The sequence below is a fragment of the Eupeodes corollae genome, chromosome 3, assembly GCF_945859685.1.
Source record: "Eupeodes corollae chromosome 3, idEupCoro1.1, whole genome shotgun sequence".
Lineage (NCBI taxonomy): Eukaryota > Metazoa > Arthropoda > Insecta > Diptera > Syrphidae > Eupeodes > Eupeodes corollae.
Genome location: NC_079149.1, coordinates 109,460,731 through 109,483,049, shown reverse-complemented (window position 1 = coordinate 109,483,049; position 22,319 = coordinate 109,460,731). Strand labels below are relative to the sequence as shown.

General features: G+C 29.2%; 1 protein-coding gene across 2 annotated transcripts in view; it reads right to left on the bottom strand.

Annotated features, from left to right (window-relative positions):
• Positions 1-17,169, bottom strand: part of LOC129949460 (putative inorganic phosphate cotransporter) — a 41,401-nt gene extending 24,232 nt beyond the window's left edge. Inside the window, exon 1 of one of the 2 annotated variants that reach the window (XM_056060938.1) lies at positions 16,234-17,169. In XM_056060938.1, coding sequence (XP_055916913.1) covers positions 16,234-16,273 — 40 coding nt within the window. In that variant the 5' untranslated portion in view covers positions 16,274-17,169. Of the gene's footprint in view, positions 1-10,466; positions 10,720-16,233 lie in introns of those variants that run through there. The other variant, XM_056060937.1, reaches the window with a different exon arrangement.
• Between the last annotated feature and the right edge of the window lie 5,150 nt (positions 17,170-22,319).

Here is a 22,319-nt window from a genome sequence, read left to right as displayed (position 1 = left end):
CTAAATAAGACTATTTTGTTCAGAAATCAGTTGAATTTGAACGTTTTATACAAAAATTTTGTTCTTACTTCAAAATATTTTAATTGTTTTTGTTTTTTTTTTCCTAAAAAGAATCTATTTTAGCAAATAAACAATGTTTGGGGTAAGCGACACACTCTGGTCCCAAAACAAATGTTTCCTTGCAAAAATTATAACTTTTGAATGCATAAAAATATTGCCACAATTTTTGACATTAAATGTGAGATTTTCCTTGAAAATAGTCCTAAATTTTGAGGACTCTGTTAAAAAACTATTAAATGTAATGTTTTTACAGGAAGTAATTCTTTTTATGAACTTTCCATAAGCAGCTATTGCAATCGGTCCAATTTTCTACGTAAAAATTTTGACATTTATTGTTAATTTAGTGTCCCTAGAATCTACAGTGACGAGCAAAAATGAGTACATGTTTTAGTAAAATTTCCCAAAAGGAAAGAATTGTATGCTTTTTACAAAAAAAAAACTTAATCAAATTAGTTTTATTATGAAAGCTTGGTTCTTAATTGACAACTTAAAAAAAAAACATAAACATTGCTTCAATTATAACCGTTAAAAAAATCCATTATTTATGAGAACTTCCATTTACTCAAATTTGCACGTTTCGCCGTTATGTCTTATTTTGCTCTATCTGTTTGTTCATTTCCCGTTTTCTTAAAATCACCATATCGTGAGAAAAGAAAATACTGTTTATTTTTTATTATTTATTACCAAATCCACATAAAACAACTGTAACAAAATGTTGGTGAATAAAAGTCCTTTCTTGCTATTGTGAATATTCACAAAACTAATACTGCTATATGAATTTGTCTTATGTCATAGAAAGTTGACAATTGATTTGATATGACTTTTGACATCGGTATAGTGCCAAGAACAAAATATAATACCGTGGTCACACTTCGCATACACGAGCCTTTTCATTGAATGCGTTATACATTTATGTATATATCATTCAAATCACGTTGCTTCTTTTACATTGTTGGTTTTTTTTCTTTGTGGAATTTATTTAAAAACAAAATAATACACATGTAAATATGTACAAACATATAACTTTTTAATCAACAATCAAATCTATGCCAAACATTTCTTTTAACCAACAAATTAAAGAAAAAAAGCAAAGAATGGTTTTTTAAATTGGCAATGTTTTTATAATGACCTTTGGCTATGGCAGACTTTGATTTATTTTCAAGTGAAAACAAATAAAGTAATGGATTGTTAGGAGACTTACACACTTATTAAGTATATGTGAATATTTTTAAAGGTGTTTCAAATGTGTACTCCTTTTGAAGAATCTTTTGGTTAACAATTCTCTTTAAGAGTACTAGTTATAATTTCTATCGTTAAGCTCTGTTAATACTAGTTTCCATAAATGACATTGAGAGAAATGTCATTACTTAAGAAAATTTTAAATTCAAAAATAAGTCAGAAATTTAAGCTTCCTTTACTTTTTTTTATGGATGGACTTTTACTTATCCAATACAATTCTTATGTAGTTTTCTATTGGTTAAAAAATCAATTGGGAAAAGTAATAAATTGATTTATTTTAACTGTCAAATTAATCGAAACACCAACAAAATTATTTGCATCTGTTAGTTTGATGAGTATGGATTGTGATTTGTATAATAATGAGACTATGACAGTAAATTGTGTTATTAAATAATTGCAACTTAATGTTGGACTTTTTCTATAAAACATCAAGTGAAAAAAAAAGTCAATTAACAATTTACTGAAATTCAAAATTACCAATGGAAACCTCAACAAATCCCGAATGTTTGGAAGAATAAATTGAAAACTAAATTTTTTCCAATGCTCATAAAAAGGAGAGTAATAATTTTGATAGATTTTATAATTTGAGTTGTCAAACATATTTATTGCCATTTTTAGTTCTTTATCAAATCTTTGCTATAATTTGTGTGACAAGTTCTAGCTATAATGTTATTCACATACGATAAAATTTAAAGTCGGCTTTAAGTTTTTTCGTTTGATATACCAAAATATATGTATGTAGATTCCAAGATATAAGCAATAATTTTAAAATAAATTAACTAATTGTTGAAACGTTTCTGTTTGCAGGACTTATATTGACAGTTAGTTTAGACGCTAGTTGTTTTAATGGGCTTACACTTTTAGAAAATAATTCGCTCTTAAAACATCAAATAGAATATCACCTGTTTTATCTATACTTGATAACATTTTTATAATTTTTATCTTTGAAAGTTTATAAATCTTGTCAATGCTTTTTATTTTTAGTTCCAATGATTTTCTGTTTTGAATATGAGTTGAGTGTGAAAAGGGTCATAATAATTTAAATTATCTTCTTTTTATCTTGCAAAAGTAAATCTCTTCAAAGTACATTATCATCAGCTTGTTTGATGTCTTCTTATCTACTTTTTTTTACTGTTCAAGGTTATAAACGAACCAACTTAATTTGGTTTCTAAAAATGTTCATTTTTATATTTCAAAATAACTACAAACATGAATTAATAAAACCTTCCAGAAATTATTCTTTTTTCTAAAAAATAGGTTAAGAATTTTTCTGACAGCGATTGGATTTTTTTTCTGAAAAAAAACGCAACTTTTATTTCGTATACCATTAACAAATATTTAAAATTATTGTTTATTGATATTTGCATTCTTCATTCTGTCTGTCTGATATTCAATTTTTAAGTAAATTTTATTGTTGTTATATAATAAAATAAAATCAATAAATATCCATACCAGCTGACGTTAGAAAAATCTAGAAAAAAGGTATGTTTCTTCTGTTAAACTAACTCACTTAGTGCTGAACAAACAAATTACCTTATTGTAATTGCTTTTGTATTTTTAAGACATAAAAGTAAAAAAATTGGAAACAAATGTCAAATACCTCAAATTAAAATTGATTGATTTATTTGCATTTAAAATTTTCTGGCTCACTTTAATTAAATTAATAGATTCTTAAAGGTTTTTCTAATATAGAAGGAATCATTTAATTTAAAAATTTAAAAGATGGTGTTCGATCTAACCATATCCTAGGAATATTTTAATGGGTGTTTTTCAGACGTTTAGTTTTTAATCTGACAACATTTTTTTTTGGAGTTAGTCTTTTTGAGAGATGTCACTTGATTTATGCTCTGTTTGATTTGTCATTTCATAATAATTAGATTTAAGCACTATTCACATGAGAGCGACCAACGACCGATAAATAAATAAATAAATGTGATCGTAAACAATTTATCGACTTAAATTAGGTGCAACAAATCGTAACGAAAAAGGTAGAATTAAAGTTTAAGTTAAGTAAAGTTTAATAATACAATTATTTGTATTGCCAAAATAAGACAACATTTAAGGGCCTGGCACATGAGAGCGAACAATGAATGAACAAACGTGATTTTACACATTTCAAAAAGCCAGATTCAACCAAAAACACATTTAAGTTATAAGAAACCAATTGACACTTATGTTAGGATAATTAAATTTTCATTTTATTCTCTAAAACAAGACAATTTTGTAAAAACAATTTGGTAGTAACGAATTGCAGTGTGGTTGCTACGAATTGTCAAACTCTATTCGCGTTTCACGTACCATCCACACTGCAACGAATACATTTTTCACACTCAACTTAACTTCAAAGTTATACCACTCTTGTTTCGTTTGTTGAAAAGGGTAACTATAAAGCAATATTCACATGAGCACGACCAACGACCAACGAATGAACGAATATTCGTTGATTTTGACATTTCTTTCACATGAGAGTTTTTAATTCGTCGCGAATGAAGTTTGACAAGGACCCACAGCCAAACACCATTCACCACCGAAACCAAAGCAAGAATGATTTTTTTAGGTTAAGTACGCGCGATTATTTTATTCGTTGCGAGTGTGGATTATGTGAATTCGAATAAATTTGACAGTTCGTATAAACTTAAATTTATTAATATATGATATTGAAAAGTAAAAGTATGCATCATAAATCAAATAGAAACTATACTGCCATCGTTTTGTTAAGAATTTGTGTGGAAATATGTCTTCAAACGTATATAAACTCACATTATGTAATTCATCCGTCGTTTGTTGGTCGCGCTCATGTGAATACTACTTAAATTGACAATTCGTCGCTGTCTGCGAATAGAAATAAAGCTCATGTGAAAGAAAAGTCAAAATATGCGAACATTCACAGTTCGCAGTTCGTAGCTCATGTGCAAGATGCTGGAAGAAAACAAATTGTTCGACGCGAATTGCAATCTGATTGTAACAAAATGTCAAACTAAACTCGCGTTCCACTTACGATCCACATTTCAACGAATAAAATGTTTTTTAGAATCTTAGGCGTATCGTTTCATTTTTGTCTTTTTTGTCCATCCTAAATGAATTATGCGTGATTGTTGCGTCGGACTGTTCAATTCCTGTCTGTGTTACCTACATTTTTTCACAGGTGCTGCCTCTTGCTAGGAATTGACATTTCATTCAATAATAATAATTTTTCATGAACAAATCTTTCTTAAATAAGCCGTGCTTCCTACTAGTGATTTAGAGTCCTTCGATAAATCTATAAAATATGCTATAAGTTAAGTTGTGGCAGTAGTCTTAAACTTCAATGAAAGGAAATTTTTTTTTATCAAATCGAATATAACAAAAATACTTAGATTAAAACTTCGGTATTCAAACTTCAGATTAGACTCCTTTGATGATATTCATTTTGAGGTATCGCCATTTAATGTATGTCTACTTCCCTATCTCTTTTAAACCATCAAGACGAAGAGATAAAATGAACTAATTCAGACAATGTAAGGGATTTGAAGATGACAGAAGTCTATAGACTCTGTTTGGCCAGCTGGCAAAATTATATCCAGGTTTAAAATGAATGCCATCTTAAAAACTCACTTGTTGCATTCGGATAAATTAGTGTTCAATGAATGCAAATGACTGCGAATGAAGTCCCTTATGTCACCCGAATGCGCTCAATAATGAAACGTCAGAATGAAATACCAATAAGTTTATCGAATGACTTAAATTCGGATCTATCTCAACTTTTTCAATAATACCATTACACATCTAAATTATATTGACAGTCAGCAGTTTGACAAGAAATTTTATTTCCCCACAAAATTTCCAAATGACAAAATGTCACATCTTTAAAATGACACATTTGACGTTTACGATAAAAAAATCTTTTTGATTCGTTTAAAGCGTATGATTGGTATTCCGGATTGCCAACTAAAAATGAAACAACCAAAAACATATGTTTTTAAAACGTACATATGACATTGAATTTCTTTTCAAAACAGCCATTACACCTACAACCGACAAACTATTATTATTATTATTTGCGTTTTGTATTTTTATTATTCTAAATTTGTATAAACTTTTTTGTATTTTATTTCGGCAACAGTCTTTTAAAGTAAGTAGAGACATGGATCGGGAGAACCTTCGTATGGAGGGCTGTTGCTATGCGTACTTTTTATTCCTTTTACTTCTTTCTCTGTCTTTCTGTATCTCTCTGGCATGGTGTCTCGAAACCATTACTAATAGATTATTATGAAATGTAACATAATGTAAAGTATTTGTATTTTTCATTATTGTCTTTTTGTTGAAGTAATTCTCATCACATTTCTTAAGCCAATTGCTCAAATAATTATTACTAAACTTGTACATTAAAAGTAAACTTGAAACGTCAGAAATTTTAGCTTCTAACATTAATGGCGTTTATATAGAGTTTACAAACAAATATTTTTGAATAGCCCGCTATTTAGGCAGCTGTCACAGCTAAAGCTGTCATATTTTAATATTTGACAATTAAACGCCATTACTAACTTCTTATTTCCTTAAGCATTAATCACAATTTTTATTTTCTAAAGCTTTGTCTTGAACATAAATTAAGTATATATGGGAAATATCTAAAACTATATTAGTATCAAAAACTATTTTGGAAAAAAATTCATAACAAATCGAAATGTATGTACGTAGATATATTTTGGTTAAAGCGCAAAAACAAAACTGGATATCTCATGGTACGGATATTAAGTCTTTCTGTTTTTAATGAAGTTATTTAAATTTCGATTTTAAATTAATCACTAGAAAATCATCCAAGAGATTTTTTTTTCGTATATATTTGTTTTTACTAAATAGTTAATTTAACATTATAATTATTAGAATAAATGACGCTTTAAATGACAACAGCAAAATGTCAAATAAATATAACACAATGCGAAGGTCAAAGGTAGAGTTGAATAAGCTCGATTATTCATTTATAAGCAATGAAATAAAAGTGAATGACTTTATTGTATATGCATTCATAAATATTGTATTTTGAATTTTGTATTTTGTTTATTTTTTTTTTTCTTTTTCGGTTTTCTTAAAGAATTTTATCAATAAAATCATGGTTTGGTTTTGGAATTTATTTATATGTCAAAATTATTGCAAATTATATTGAATTCAAAAATTCCGTTGATTCAATACCAGCAAACAAATAAAGCTTATTAAATTTAAATTAAGTGATATAGCTATAAAATGATTAACGATGCAAAATATTAAAAGGATCAAAATAACAAGACAATAACAAAAAAAAACTATAAAATTAAGGCCACTTTACTTGAGGCTTAAGATATGATTGATTGAAATTAGAGTTTGACATTAAAAAAAAAATTCTTCTATAAAAAGAAATAATTGCCGAACTTTTAGCGTATTTCAAAGTCTGGGTTAAACCGACAAGATCTGGTTTTTGTTGATGAACATCTTTAAGAGCACATATCGCACATGGTAAATATTTAATTATTATTATTTTTTCAATATAGATTAAGTGAGATGATTCTTTTTACATGATGCGACAGTTTGAAAATGATTGACATTTCTTTAAACTTTGTTCATGTGTACATACATTTAAAAATATACGTATGTACATATAATATATCAAAATAATGAACAGAGAATTATTAGATTAGAACAGAGGCTTTCGAACAAAGAATGGGTATCGAATGATTGTAGTTTTTGGGTTGTATTTTGTGAAAAGTTATGACATCACCAGCAAATAAAACAATTACACCTTTCTCATGAAAACAAAGAGTTTCCCAATAAGATGGTTTAAAAGGAGATGTCGGTGCACATTGGTTTTGAATTCCTGAATATTGCAATGACTAGGAAAGACAGAGTGTGGTAAGGCATTCCACATTCGCGTAGTACGGCTAAAGAACGAATCTCTGTATTTGACAGTACGACCGAAGTTGGGCTCGAGGGTATACTGATGAGCATTCCTAGAAGCGCGAGTATTACGGTTGAACTGTATAAGGGGAGGAATGCAACTGGCTATTTCACTAGAGCATAATCCGTTAAAATAACGGTAAAAAGGAGTCAGACAAGAGACCTTACGACGATGTTCAAGCGAAGTAAATGAACTTATGATGATATTATCATCTATAAATTTAGATGCTCTACGTTCAATACTATCCAAGAGTGATGTAAAACTTAATCATTTTTAAATCTTCATGTGCGGTGGAAACACCAAAAAGATTTATTTAATCTAAACTGAGATAAACTTTTGGTGAAAACATAGCAAAACTTAATTATTGTTTCTATTGTTTTCCCTTGCAAAATAAGCCCAGTTATTCCATTTCCATTCACAAAACTTATTAATATCAACAGTAACAGATTGATTTTGTTCCCCAATGGAAAACACATGATTCTAAGTGCACATCTACTCAACGAACACAGCCATCGAGTAACAAATGCAATATCAATCGTACCAACATTTGACAACGAAATCACATAAGATCCGTTCGAGACTCTTATAAATATCAAAAAGCCATCTGTAGTAAGATTCTACTACGGATATTGTTTTCTGTTATTCGTGTAAAATCCTACTATACTATTGATAGATTTTCTAACAAAACATAAATTTCATAAAAATTAAAGCAACACTTTTAGAAAATCACGATACTAGATGAACTTTTAGACGTTTAGACGTTATTTACTTTTTAAAATAAAATTTTACAATAAAATGGGGGAAAGGGGTCATATTTTAGACAGAAATAAACTTTGTTCAAACATTAAAACTCCTAATGGCTGAATCACAAACACGCTTCAGTTTCGACTTCGCCTGCGTTAGGGACCAGTTATAGCTTTCATTGAAATCGATCCGGAAAAATTTTTGAATCGATATTTGACGGTGTTTTCCTTTGATTAGAAATAAAAATTATATACCGATCGATCGGAAATCACAAAAAGATTTTTTTTTAGGAAAGTGTAATTACGCATTTATTTTTCTCTAAAAATATATTTTTCTATTTTTCTGACGGAAATTCATTTTCCTGAACAGCTGATACTTTTATGTTCAAAAGTGAAACGAATCCTTCCAGTGATTTGTGTTTTAATTTCACACAATTCCAATGACAGATTTCTGTCAGTAAACATTTTTCGGTGGATTACAATGAGGAAATTTTTTCAATGACAGAAATTTTTAATGATTGCTATAAACGACCTGCCAACAAAATTCCAATGTTTGTTTCCCATGAAAAAAACCAATTATAGCTTTAACTGGAGCCTTAAGGTGGGCCTGCTTCCAGGTTGCTTTGAATGACATTTCTATTATTTCATCTCTCCAAAGAGCAAATATTTTGTTTCTTGACATTTTTTAACAGCTGTTGAGCTGTCAGACAAAGCAAATGTTCAGATAATTGAACTAGAGCTTCTGTTTGGAGTCTCATTACGTTACATTACGTTCTTTTCCTTACGATTGTCAAATGAAACGTGAGGTCGAAGCTCCATTGTGGTAGCATGCATTGAATTCCTATGGCTGAATTCGTAAACGTCATGCGAAGCCGAAGCTGAAGAGTGTTTCTGATTCACAAAGCTCGATCTTAAAAACTCTCGAAGTCCTTTGATAAATTGCGAAAAAAAAATACTTTTTCTTTAATGAAAAAAAAAACAACATGTAGCAACAATTAAGAGTTTACGTACATAATGTGTATGCTATTCAGATTCTTATTTGATAAATGATAACGCTTAGAGCCAATTTGAAACCTTGAACCACAAAAGAACAAGTTATCAGACAATCCAGCCTTTATTTTTTTTTTGCCAATTTGATTATTTTTGTTTCAAGTTGTTGATTAAATGACGTTTATTTGTTTGTCAAGATGCTTCCAAAAATCAATTTTAAGAAGCTAACGTTCCTAATTTCGATCGAAAGTGAATTGAAATCACTTTTCAATTCCACTTGCAATAAAATTGCATGTTCATGATCGATTTCGAACTGTCAGAACTGAAGGATCATCCATTTTTATTTTGTTTCTGAAGTAAAATTTTTGCTGTTTTTAAGATGGATGGTTGGGGAAATATTTGACTCTGTCGTGAGCGCTCTCTTTTACGAAAAACTACGAAATTTTTTGAATACGCGAACAGGTTTTGTTTAAATTTCTTATTTTACGTAAAATTGGACTGTTTTAGAAGGGTACGCAAACGGACCTATTATTGGAAATTTCAATTAAAAAAAAGGAAACAGAATTCAAGAGAAAAAATAAGAATTTAAATATATTGGATTTACCTGACACAATGTAAGTGTATGAAAATTATGTAGAACTGTTCTCATAAACAAAGTAAATTCTTGATTTCCTTTTTTAAGCTTTCATTGTAATTTTAAATTAAGCAAAGACTCTTTTTTATGTATTCTAAGGGAAAGAGAACCTTTTTTAAAACCTTCATCGATTCCTTCAAATCAAAGACTTGCTGCAACCCTCCGATTCCTAGCAGAAGGAAGCTATCAAAGATCAATTCATAGAAACAAAAAATGTGATTTGAATGCGTTAAAAAAATGGAACAAACCGAAATAAAGAACATCCATTTGCTTGTTCGAAAATCCAATTCACGATAACGAATTGTGGAACACCCAAATTCACTTTCGCAAAGTCTATTCACAATAAATGAAATGCAGAACATGGGCATTCATTTTTAAATTGTAGGTTAAGAACTCTTTTATTTGTGAGTATTTTAATACAAAGAAAAAAATTATTAATCGTGACGTCATTACCAAATATTGTTCATTTTATTCTTTCGACCCTTTCGACCTGGCCCAAAGAAGATACAATAATTATTTTTTTTCATTTACCTAAAAAAGAACTATTTAACTCTTTGTTTTGCGAGAAATGACTTTAAGCTTTGTGTATGCCTTGAATGAAGTTCAATGAACAAAACACATGGCATTGTTATTTGGTATATAAGCCCTCTTAAAAACAGTCCGCGAAAGTTTAAACCAAACTTATTTAACTATTGTTATATGATGCTTGCATAGTGAACGCCGGCCGGCTTTTAGAATACTCAAAACTTAATGTTTCACATAATATTACTCAAAATGATAAGAAGAGTTAAGTTTCTAAATAGTTCTTTTAGATGTTTCTTTATCTCAACACCATAGTATTTTATTGATAGTTTTTTCTTTCGTAAAGAGTGATAAAAAAAGTCAAACTTACATCTACTTAATCTTTCATATTTAACGGGTCTACTATGCGCCCCTTGACTACCATCAACTTTAAAATGATGAACAGTTGTAGTCAAATCTCGTCCTGAAGGAAGTGTTTCGGCTTGATGAATAAGATTTCTATCTTCACCGGGAGAAAAATCTTTCGCCATTTTGACAATAATTTGAAAACAAAAAAAAACTTTTATAAAAATATATATCACTATAAGTCCAACACTTCTATTCGACTATACGACTTGAACTTCACTATGTTAACCGAAAATTTTATTAAGTTGCGATAGCCCTGCTAGACACTGCACGGACGGACGACGGTTATACGTATGGTCATCGATACCGATAAAAGAATTATAAAAGAAGATAAGCAAGTTCAAATTATTATAAGCCTTTATGTTGGCCACCATCACACCATCCAAAACCATCATCATCCAGTTATTGTTGTTGTTGGAGTCTATAAATACTTTTGATTAGAATATAGTCAGGGAAAATTAAAAAAAATAATAATGCCCAAACGTTTTAAAATGGTTAACATAATATAAAAAAAATTAACAAAAGCTTTCTTTCGTTTGTTATTTTTTGGTGTTTGGGTATTATATAGGCTCTCATTGGAAGGTCCGAAAAATCATGGTCAAAGCTTTTTTAACACCACAACAATTGTGTTTGCAAATATTAATAATTGTTTAAAATCTTTATTTAATTAGTACAGCTTTTTTTATCGTTTAAATTGTTATTGTTGAGAACTTAACTTTTGTCGTGTGAATTTTGAAATATAGAGTGCGTGAGGCACATTGTATTTTGTTGATACCCATCAAGCTCAAATATAAGTTAGTTAAAATTGATTACCGTATTTGAAATGGTCACTATGGCGTATACGTAATTTTTTTTTAAATTGTTTTACTTTATGCAAAACTAATTCTATTCTTCTGATAGTTCTTTCTTTTTTTCGTATTATCAAACAGAAATAAGTTATAAACAAATAATTTGTTAGCTTTTAAATTAATACAAACCTATGAGGATGTACATTCTATATCGACTCCTTTCTGACAATTTTATCGAATGTGACATTTCAATAAAAAAAGATGTGTACGTAAAACAAGAAGTCATAAAACGTTTTGTCAAGTTTCAGCATACATAGATGTAGTTTAATAATTTCCAATACCCGTGGTTTTTGGCATTCTATAAATAGTATAGTAGAAAATTCCCAAGAAAACCCATCGGCAGTAGCCAAAGTTCTCTATTTAAAAATTGGTACAACTGAAAGAAGACTTGTCAGAATAATAATACAAAACACAAATAGAAGAAAGTTTTGTGAAAATCAAAAGTTAAAATTAACTTCAGCGAAAAAAGAAATAGTAGGAAAACATTTGGAATTTGAGAGTCTTTTAAAACGAAGGGGGTTTGTTCGTAGGCTACTACATTAACATATCGTGTTGAAGTGAGCATGAAGCTCGCCTCAATTCTTTATATACCTAAATCGAGTTGAAATGAGCTTGATTCTCCGATCGGAATCAAGTCAAAATCTATGTGGAGGAGTTGGTTTTACAGATAATGCAGTATGGTCTTTTTATTTGCATGTTTGTGTTAAAAAAATATAGTTTTGTTTTAATTAAATAAAAAAAATAATTGCATATTGAGTAGGTAGCATATTCTTTTATGGTGCTGAACTATTCAATTATTCATTGTTTAACACGAATCAAAGTATCTCACTTGCACTTCATAAGAAACATCGAAACACCATTTGCATTAAAGAAAGTGCTGTCAAACATAATCATTTTTAAATCTTCTTGTGCGGTGGAAACAACAAAAAGATTTATTTAATCTAAACTGAGATAAACCTTTAGTGGAAACATAGCAAAACTTTTTATTTTTTCTATTGGTTTCCCTTGCAAAATAAGCCCAGCTAGTCCATTTCCATTAACAAAACTAAATAATATCAACAGTAACAGATTAATTTTTTTCCCCAATGGAAAACACATACATTCAAAGCAACTCAACGAACACAGCCTTCGAGATACAAACGTAATATCAATGGTACCAACATATGAGAAATAAAAATTTAATGTCATTGGATTGTTCAAATCAAAATAATTTGTATGTGGTAGAAGTTTTTTACAAATTAAGATTTTGTGCTTTCGCTTTTTAAAGAAAAAAGACGGTGCAATGAGAACCACACTAATAACTTCTCATCCCGCCTGTTGATCTGTCTTGCTTAAAAGTATATAGGTTTTCGTGTTGTGTTAAAAAGTCGTCAGTTGAATTATTCTTAAATGTTTTAAAATTATCAACAATATTTTTCATATCAAGAAATAGGTTAGTTTAAAAAACTAGTTTTGTTAAATAGATTTTTAGTCGAAAACAAATTTGTATCAATTTTAGTAAAATTTCTTAAATTTTTATAAATTGGATGAATGAAATTAATTTGAGAAATAATTTGCGTAGTATTTTTTGTAGATATTATTTTTGTATGTAAAAACGGACTGTTCCGAAAAGCTTTCCTGATAAGCTTTTCCTCTTTTCTTTTGCTTCTTGAGCTATGGACTACGAGATAAAGGTCACGAACGGACGGACGTACATCTTTCTAAAAATCTTTTACTCGAACTCTAGAGACCTTGAAACGTCGAGAAATGTCAAAATCTTCAATTCAACAATTCGACAAAAAAATGTTGGTTAACTCTAAACATCTCATCAACCAAAAACGCTAGAGACTTGAATAAAATTTTGTAATAATATTTTGAACTTGATGCTAAACAAACATATTTTTTGAAAAAAAGTCCAATTAACGGCTTTTTTATTGATAAAAAAAAAATGTTTAACCTCGAAAATTTTACGAACTAAAAAATGATTTTGTGCAACGAAAAAAAAGTTTTTGACATCTGGTAAAATTTTGAGAAAAATCGAACTGACAGTTTTTTTTTAAATAAAGACCTAAAAAAACATTACTCAAAGTTGGTAAAAATTGAATTTCGACTCGAATATCTTTTCAAAAATTTGAGATTTTGGCTTTCAACTTATTTTATCTTAAAAGAAATATTGTTTCGAACATTTGGTTAAATTTGGAGACAAATCGAATTGACAGTTTTTTTTTACAAAAAATAAAATCCAAAAATTGGTTTTCGACTTAAAAATCTTTTCAATACTTTGAAATTTTGCCTGGAAACAAATTTTATCTTATGAAAAATATTGTTTTGAACGTTCGAAACAAATTTTTGAAAATCGAATTGAAAGTTTCTTAACAACAAATAAAGACCTAAAAAAAGCATTTCTAAAAGTTCGTAAAAATTGATTTTCGACTCAAATTATTTTCGACATTCAGTGGATTTTTGATAAGAATCCAACATTCGGTTTTTTCATAAGAAATAATTTATACAAAAAGCAGTACGAACATTTATTAAAAATATTGTTCAGTTCTCGATATCACGTCAACAATAGAAGGTATTGACTTCAAATTAATTTCATTCATCCAATTTGTATTTGTTTATATAACGATTAAAAACTTTTAACAAATGCTACTAAAATTGGTAAAAATTTGTTAACGACTAAGAAATCTCGTTAGCAAAAATAGATTTTGAAGTAAAACTATTTCACCATATGCAAAATATTATGAATAATTTTTATTTTCTTAGAATAATTCAATTGACAACTTTTTTAACAAAACACAAAAATCTACAAACTTTTAAGAAAGAAAAATTGACAAACGGAATGGGAAATTATCAGTGTGGGTCGCATCCCAGCCTTTTTTTAAAATTATAAATAAATAAATTCTGTGGCGCAACAGTCCATGAAGAACCAGGGCCTAGTGACTTAAAACTCTCAACCATTCCTGTGTGCGATTAATGTTATCAGAGATGAAAGGGACCTACAGCTTATATGTCGAATCCGAACGGCTGATTTTGAGGAAGGACTTTTCATGACAAGAATTACGCTTGGAGGCAGTACCCGTGAAAAATGTTAGGTGGCACAGGCAGGGATTGAACCCAAGATCCCTTGCATGACAGTCCAACGCACTAACCGTCATGCAACGGGTACTCCTTTTTTTATGAATTGGTTAAATAAATAAACCAACCACCCTATCAAGTTTTTTGAAAGACCTATCTGCATCTTTCTGTCTTATTATCTTTATAGCAGCATTTAGTTTAAGTCGATATATATATACTGGTTCTAAAGATATAGATGACAAAAAATGAAATCCCAAACTAACGAACGTATGTACAAACGCACACACAGACATCTCTCCAAAAATCTTTGATGTAGATTCTAGAGACCGTGAAACGTCAAGAAATGTCAAAATTTCCGATTCAAACAATCTCTCCGATTCCAATTAATTCTAATGGGAAGTTAAGATTTTTATAGTTTAGCTATCGTATTTGGAGATGGCTAAAAACTTGGAATATATTTGAGTCTTAAAACATGTCTTCTAAATTCTTTTAATGAAAAAAAGAAGGAAACAATATAAGTCAATGTTTTGTGTTTTATTATGAAATGTCACATCAAGCAGACGACAGAATTGCCAGTGCTTATTTTTAAGTAAGAATTATTGTTAAACTTTAATAAGAAAAAATAAAGAATATATCTATCTATCAATCTATAAGTTAATTTATGTTTATGAAGAAGGAGCAGGACTGGGGTTTTTAAAGTACCGTTAATCCTGCTCTTGACTAAAGTCAAAAAAGCGAATTGACCCGCGATGACTTAACAATTCTATTTTTCAGGTTTTTTTTTTATGAAATACTTCCTTGACTAAAAGAAAAAAAAAGTTTAAACACAATTGTTGCCAATTGTGATCAGCTCTTGAAGAAATAATACGACCAGGAAACTTTTCTTTCAAAACAGCGTGATGTGACCTCAAAATGTACATAATTTTTTAAGTGAGTCTTAACAATTTCATTAAATTGCTTGTATCATTTTATTTTTAGTAAAGATGTAGTTTTTAGTTGTCAAATGTCGAAAGATGACAGGATCAAAAGTGATAACTGTCATTATTCAAAATGACATCTCTTATTGGTAAAAAATGTTTTTTTAGTTTTAAAAATATGTAAGTTATGTATAAATATATCCTTTTCACTATGGTCTACTCTTACAGCTTATGTCTGTAAAATATTTAATTTATTTCAATTTGAAACTTTTGAACGAAATTTATTTTTGACTGTTGAATAACCTTTAAATAATTTAATTAATCGTTACATTGTAATGTGTTGACAATAACATTTTTTCTTTAGATTTTTAATACCGCTAATCAAAATGACGAATGACTGTTGAATAACTAACGAAGCCTTTAAATAATTTAATTAATCGTTACATTGCAACGAGTTGACAATAACATTCTTTCTTTAGATTTGTTCACACCGCTAGTCAAAACTGTTTCGTTACTTAATGGCGTACAAATATTCTGTTTTTTAATTTCAAGTAGACACCTAAATAGTTAAATTTAATATTGAAGACAAAAACCAATTTCGTTTATTAAAGTTTAAACCTGTAGCATTTATTTTATGGTTAAATTAATTAAATAAGCGTATGTTTATAATTAAATAAACACCAACGAACTCATAAAACCCCAAGACATATTATTCTATTTATTTGTTTAATAACATATTCCCAAATGGCACAATTAATTACTTAATTTGCGAAAGTCTGTACCTACAGTGTTCTGCCACACAAATTTCTCATGTCATTGAAAATACATATGTAAATCAATAAGTGTGAAAAAAACTAACTTATTTTTTTAAATTGTCACTTAAATGACATTATAAACAAATTACACTTACAATTCGATATTTTTACTCCCCATGCTGGTTGTTCTCCCATACTATTAAATTTTTAAATATCACTGCAATTTTGTAAAGTCTTCGATTTTACTTTTTTTATTAAATTTGAAGAAGCGCGGCTACAACACAAAACAATCAAAGTCACTAAAATTTAGAAAACAGAACACCATGTGGTGAACGCATTTTGTATTTTTAATTATTTTATTTAAGTCTCTGATGCCCAATTTCATAAACAACTTTTAAACATTTAACAAGATTTTTAACTGTAAAATGGGATATTTTGGTTTCAATAAGCGTTTTTAAAGTAAATAAGCTTTTAAACCCTTTTTAAAACTTAACACTTTTAATTTTGAGTGATCGAAACGAAACTTAATAATACAAAGAAAACAAACAAGTAAGAAACAAAAAATAAATTATTTAAATAATATTTTTAAGCGACATTTCGACAGTTATAATTCCTTATTTTAATTTATTTAGCCTTTCCCGGTTAACAGGTGAGCCAGCACACAAAAGACACGACAGCGACGATGCGACAACAAGACGCAACGGAACAGACGATCACACGAGGAATGATTAAATGAATTCCAATACGATTTACTTTATACATCTAAAATAAAAATAACAATGTCACTTAGGGTTAACTTCACCAATGGCGCTCTTGACAGTTTATACAGTTTTTAGTTATGTTTGATTTGTTGAAATGCGGCGGATATAGATGAAAATGAAAGCACCTAGTATGTTTTACCTCTAAGAGCGCACTTTTGGAACCCGAAAGAGATCTACCCAGCTTAAGCTAGTAGGTATACAAATATGTAGCTCTAAGAAGCTCTAAAGCTGGAGCGTTGATCGTGGAGCGTAGAGCGTCTGTTCGCTTTGATTACCAGAAAGTGAATGAAAAATCCCAAGCGATCGTTATGTTGTCTTGGTCTTGTCTGGTCTGGTCTTCTGGCCTGGCCATACCTGTGATACTCTTTTTAAAACCGTTTTTTTTTCTCTTCTGGCTTTTTAATACATACAGTTGCAGGTGTGCCTTAAAAGGCATTCTGGTCATGTTAACAACAATTATTGTATAGCTCTTTGAATTGTCCATGGCCTTAGGGGATTTACACAGTAGTTTTTACTAGTTATTTTTTTGCAAACAGGTAAACTTAAAAGTTTCGCATGATGAACTACCTTTTCTCCAAAGCAGGAATTTTCTAAACAGGGGTTGTGCATCATATGTGTAAATGTGGATAAAGAGAGGTCGACGTGTGGCAAACTTATAGTTAACGTTAAGCCGAACTATAGTGATTGACATTTGACAGCTTTCGTTAAAAAAAAATAAATGCAAAATGCAGTTTTAATAAATTTGACAATAAGATTAACTTTTTTAGTAAATATCTACATACAATGTACAACAGTTACGAATGAGGAGAAGAAAGAGGAAGTTAAACCAACAACAAAAAAAGTACCGGTAATAAAAAATAAACGTCATCATTATAATAAATGTATCAAGTCTCCACAACTCTACAAATATGAGAGTTATTGTTGTTTATCAAAATACTGCGAGAGTTCGAATAGATTTATTAACCTTTAGTGTTGCCTAAAAATATTTTAATTTATTTTTGACGTTTTTAACTTTTTTTTACGATGATCAAAATTAAAATCAAAACTAATATTATGTATCATTATATTGTTGTCTAACATTGAATTCATTCGAAGGGGGCTACTATGATGTCGCAACATTTGATGTCCTTTCAAAACACACCGTTAATTACACAGTGATAATAATGGAAGTTGGCGGTGTGCCGCGCCGTTGAGTAATGCAGTTGTTGAGTTGTCAGAAATGTACAAGAAAAAGCGAATCTATGAATTAGATCTCTTCGATATGAACGATGCTGACGTTTTTTATTTTTTTTTTTGCGTCTAAGACCTTGCATGCTAGAGTTTGTTGAAACGTTTGACATCTGACACCTCCCTATTGACACATAATTTGATAGCTGTCATAACTGGCTATTGTCTGAAAGCTACTATCAGATAACTGATTGATCGAACAATGTTGTACGATCTGACAATTGTCTGTCAAAGTATAAATTGATTGAATTTTAAAATTTTTCTTAGTCAATTATTAAAAAATGGCAACCCTAAAAGTGAGAACTGTCTAGCGAATGTCTAAATCCAAGTGTTAATAATAAAGCTATAGGTAAATATTGGATAAATTATAACAGCATCGCGGGGAACTTTTGGAAAAGTACTCGATATATCTTTACTTATATTATTTACTTTACTTGTTCTTAATATTCGAAACATCTCTCATTATAAATATTTATTAAAAAAACATACATATTCATTTCATTTATTTATATGCACATATTTAAGTAATTTTCTACAGTTTTTTTTCGACACAAATAAAGTTAACAGAATTGTGGTAATTTTTTAATCTCATACGAACGAACGATGTACCGTCTTTCTACAAATTACTTAAATAAATAATAAATATTAACAGATGAATGAATGAAATTGAGCGTGAAGAATTCTTTGTAATTCAAGTTTATTTATTAAGAAATAATAAATATTTAAATAAGAAATCAAAGCGCGTCATTTTTTGATTAGATATAGCACATTATATTAATCTTCGACCTAAATTATGTTATTTTGTAATTTTTTTTTCAACACAAAAAAGTATAAACAAATAAAATAGTCGAATTAGACAAAAATCTAAATATTCAGAAAAATAAATAAATATTCATTGGATTATAAATTTCAAAGCTTAATTATAAGAAATCGAGATTGTTTTTGTTTTATAATTTTTTTTGTTCAATCATTATCTATGGATTTATAAGACTTTGATAGTTATCTGGAAACAAATATGACGTTTCTTTAAGTTTAAAGGACTATTCACACGAACTGTTAAACTCAATTCGAGTTCCACATCCGATCCACACTTTAACTAATACAATTTTTGGGTGCGGGTTAACCTAAACATGCGATTCTAATCTTTGTTGTGCATCTCTAATGACAAATAAAAACAAGCCATTGTGGTAGAAATGTCATAATTATTATTAATTATCATATGTCAAAAATTCAAACTAAAATATTTTAATCTTAAAAAATGTGTTTTCTGACTAAATTTATGTTGCATTATAAGTTTTTTTTTGAGAAACTAAATAATTTGTAATATAAAAACAAAGTTTCCAAAATTAATAATTTTTAATTATTCCTTGAACGAGTATGGAATTCAAAATGTTAAAATAAAGTTTATTTTGTGAACAATTTTATTTTGTATTTATGTAAATTAGTGACTTCATATTTGCAAAATAATTAAAATAATTATCAATAAACAATAATAAACCTAAAATCAAAAAAAAAAAACAATAACATCTTCTTCGACCAGTTTTTGGAAATATGTAGCATCAAACTACAATATAAAAGTCTAGACCGCGAAGAGGGCTAAGCAATATTTTGGTGACCTTAAGCATTCTTGTTAAATCATATGCAAAATTGTAGCAATTTATTCCTACCTTTGGAGGCAAAGAAATGTTTGCTAAATAAAAATTCTCTATTTATTAACCTGAGATTAGCTCTTTTCGTTGAAAATAAAGGGTGTCTCAAAATCTATGCGAGATTCGAACCAAAGTGAAGGCTTTTCTTAAAAGACAGCGTGAAATGTCAATTTCAATTTTTTTTTAACTAAATTGACAAGTTAAGGGCCTTGCACATGAGAGCGAACAACGAATGTACGAATGGAAGAACAAACGTGATTTTACACATTTCAAAAAGTCAATTTCAAACAAAAACACATTTAAAATATAAGAAAACAATTGACACTTATGTTAGGATAATAATATTTGCATTTTGTTCTCTAAAACAAGGAAATTTTGTAAAAACAATTTGGTAGTAACGAATTGCTCTGAAGTTGCTACGAACTGTCAAACTCGTTCCACATACCATCCACACTGCAACGAATAAAGGGCTTTGCACATGAGAGCGAACAACGAATGAACTATTGGACGAACAAACGTGATTTTACACATTTCAAAAAGTCAATTTGAAACAAAAATACATTTAAGTTATAAGAAACCAATTGGCACTAATGTAAGGATAAAAAAATTTGCATTTTGTTCTCTAAAATAAGAAAATTTTGTAAAAACAATTTGGTAGTAACGAATTGCAGTGTGGTTGTAACGAATTGTCAAATTCTATTCGCGTTCCACATAAAATCCACACTGCAAAGAATAAATTGTTCGCGCGCAACATAATCTCAGAATTATACCACTCTTGTTTTTTTTTTGTGTGATAGATCATGGTTGGGGTAAATATGGGGAAAAGAGTAATTCAATTCGTCGCAGTTTGTGAATAGAAATAAAGCCCATGTGAAGGGAAAGTCGAAATATGTGAACATCCACAGCTTTAGTTTTTCAAGTGTCATCATTTTTAAACTTGAAACTTTACTTCTGTTGATCGTGCAAAAACTATTGAAGACTCCTTATAAAATGCTATAAGTTCACAATTACTTCAATTCTGTACTGTACAGAAATATTATTTTTCCTATTTAAAATTTGACAAGGAATCATTTTACATAAAACAATAAAAAGAATTGTAAATCGAATAAATAAGTTCAGCGTTTAGTTGAATAAAAAAGCATGATCGGTTGTCACTTTGACATAAGTGAGCTTAGCTTAATTGTTAGGGAGTTTTTTCTTGGCTAACTTTCCAGTCAACTTTCCAATAAAGTTACCTTAATTACTAAAAACTTGACTTACTTTCAATGCCTTTATATGTCGCCTGAACTTGCCCAATTTCTTCTCTCATTCATCCAAAATCAAAATGTCAACTGTCAAATTATGTTTTTTTTTCGGACGCGGAATCTACGGTTTAGCTTTAGTCTTAGAAGAATTCACTTGGCTCCTAATACATACTGATAATTTTTCTTAAGATTTACTACTAGTATGAAATGGGCTTGGCTCTATGAAGAACGCTTCAGGCTGTTGAGCTTGTCCTCGTTTTAAATTAAACTACACAATTTTATAGTCTTAGCCTTAGTACATATTCTTTCAAAATCAATATTATTATGCAATGACCTCCTTCAGATCTTAGACACTCAAAAACTTACATTAACCAATGAAATTTTTATTTCTTTACGGCCTTGCTGTAAGATAAAATTTGTTAACTTCTATACAAATGTATACCTGCAAAAAAAAATAATTTAAATTCCACAAAGTCGAAATACCTCAATGCATAATAATTTGCACTACTTTAACAATTTAACATTGCAGTGAATTCCGATAACAATCTTTTCGCTACATAAAATCCAATTTACTTTATATCTGACCACCTTGCACTCAGACTTATAGTAAATAAAAGTCTACAATGATGGTTAATAAAATTATACATACATATGTACGTACAAACCTCGATCACGAACTCATTTAACATTTGAAAAAAGGCCGAGACAAGAAGCCAAAAATTGTGTGGGAAAAATGTAATGAACCGGATTGAAAACGATACAAATCAGCGACATGTTTATTCGATGCGAACTGATTGCAGAAATACAAATTTTCAATTCAATGTAATGTAAGTTGTAAGTTCCATATTCAATCCATATGTACATCCATTCGCAATGAGTACAAGAAGAGGCTTGTACTTATACACCGAGTATGAGAAAGATGACGTTTATGGCATCGTAATGTCTGCATAGTTTGAAAGACCAGGGGTGGAATCGGCTAAGGTGATTGTTGATAAATGACAATCAAAATGATATAATTTAATCTACATAAAGTGATAGTCAAATTGATACCTAAAAAGCTATCACAAAAAAATGTGATAGTCGTTTTCAAACAAATTTGTTTATTCCGAAAAGAGCTACCAGTCGCTTACACAAACGACTGGAACATTTTCTTAGTTCACTATGTTTCTTTTAAGAAAACACATTCCTGTGACCGACAAAGCTTACGACATTCGAAAAAAGCAAGAAAAGTAAGAATTTTATTCAAAATCAGCCAATTTGAAACTTTTATTTAGATATTTTATAAGAATCAATTTAAAATTTCACCAAGGCAACAACGAATTTTGACAATTTGAATCTGAAATTGTTCAATCGAATTGAA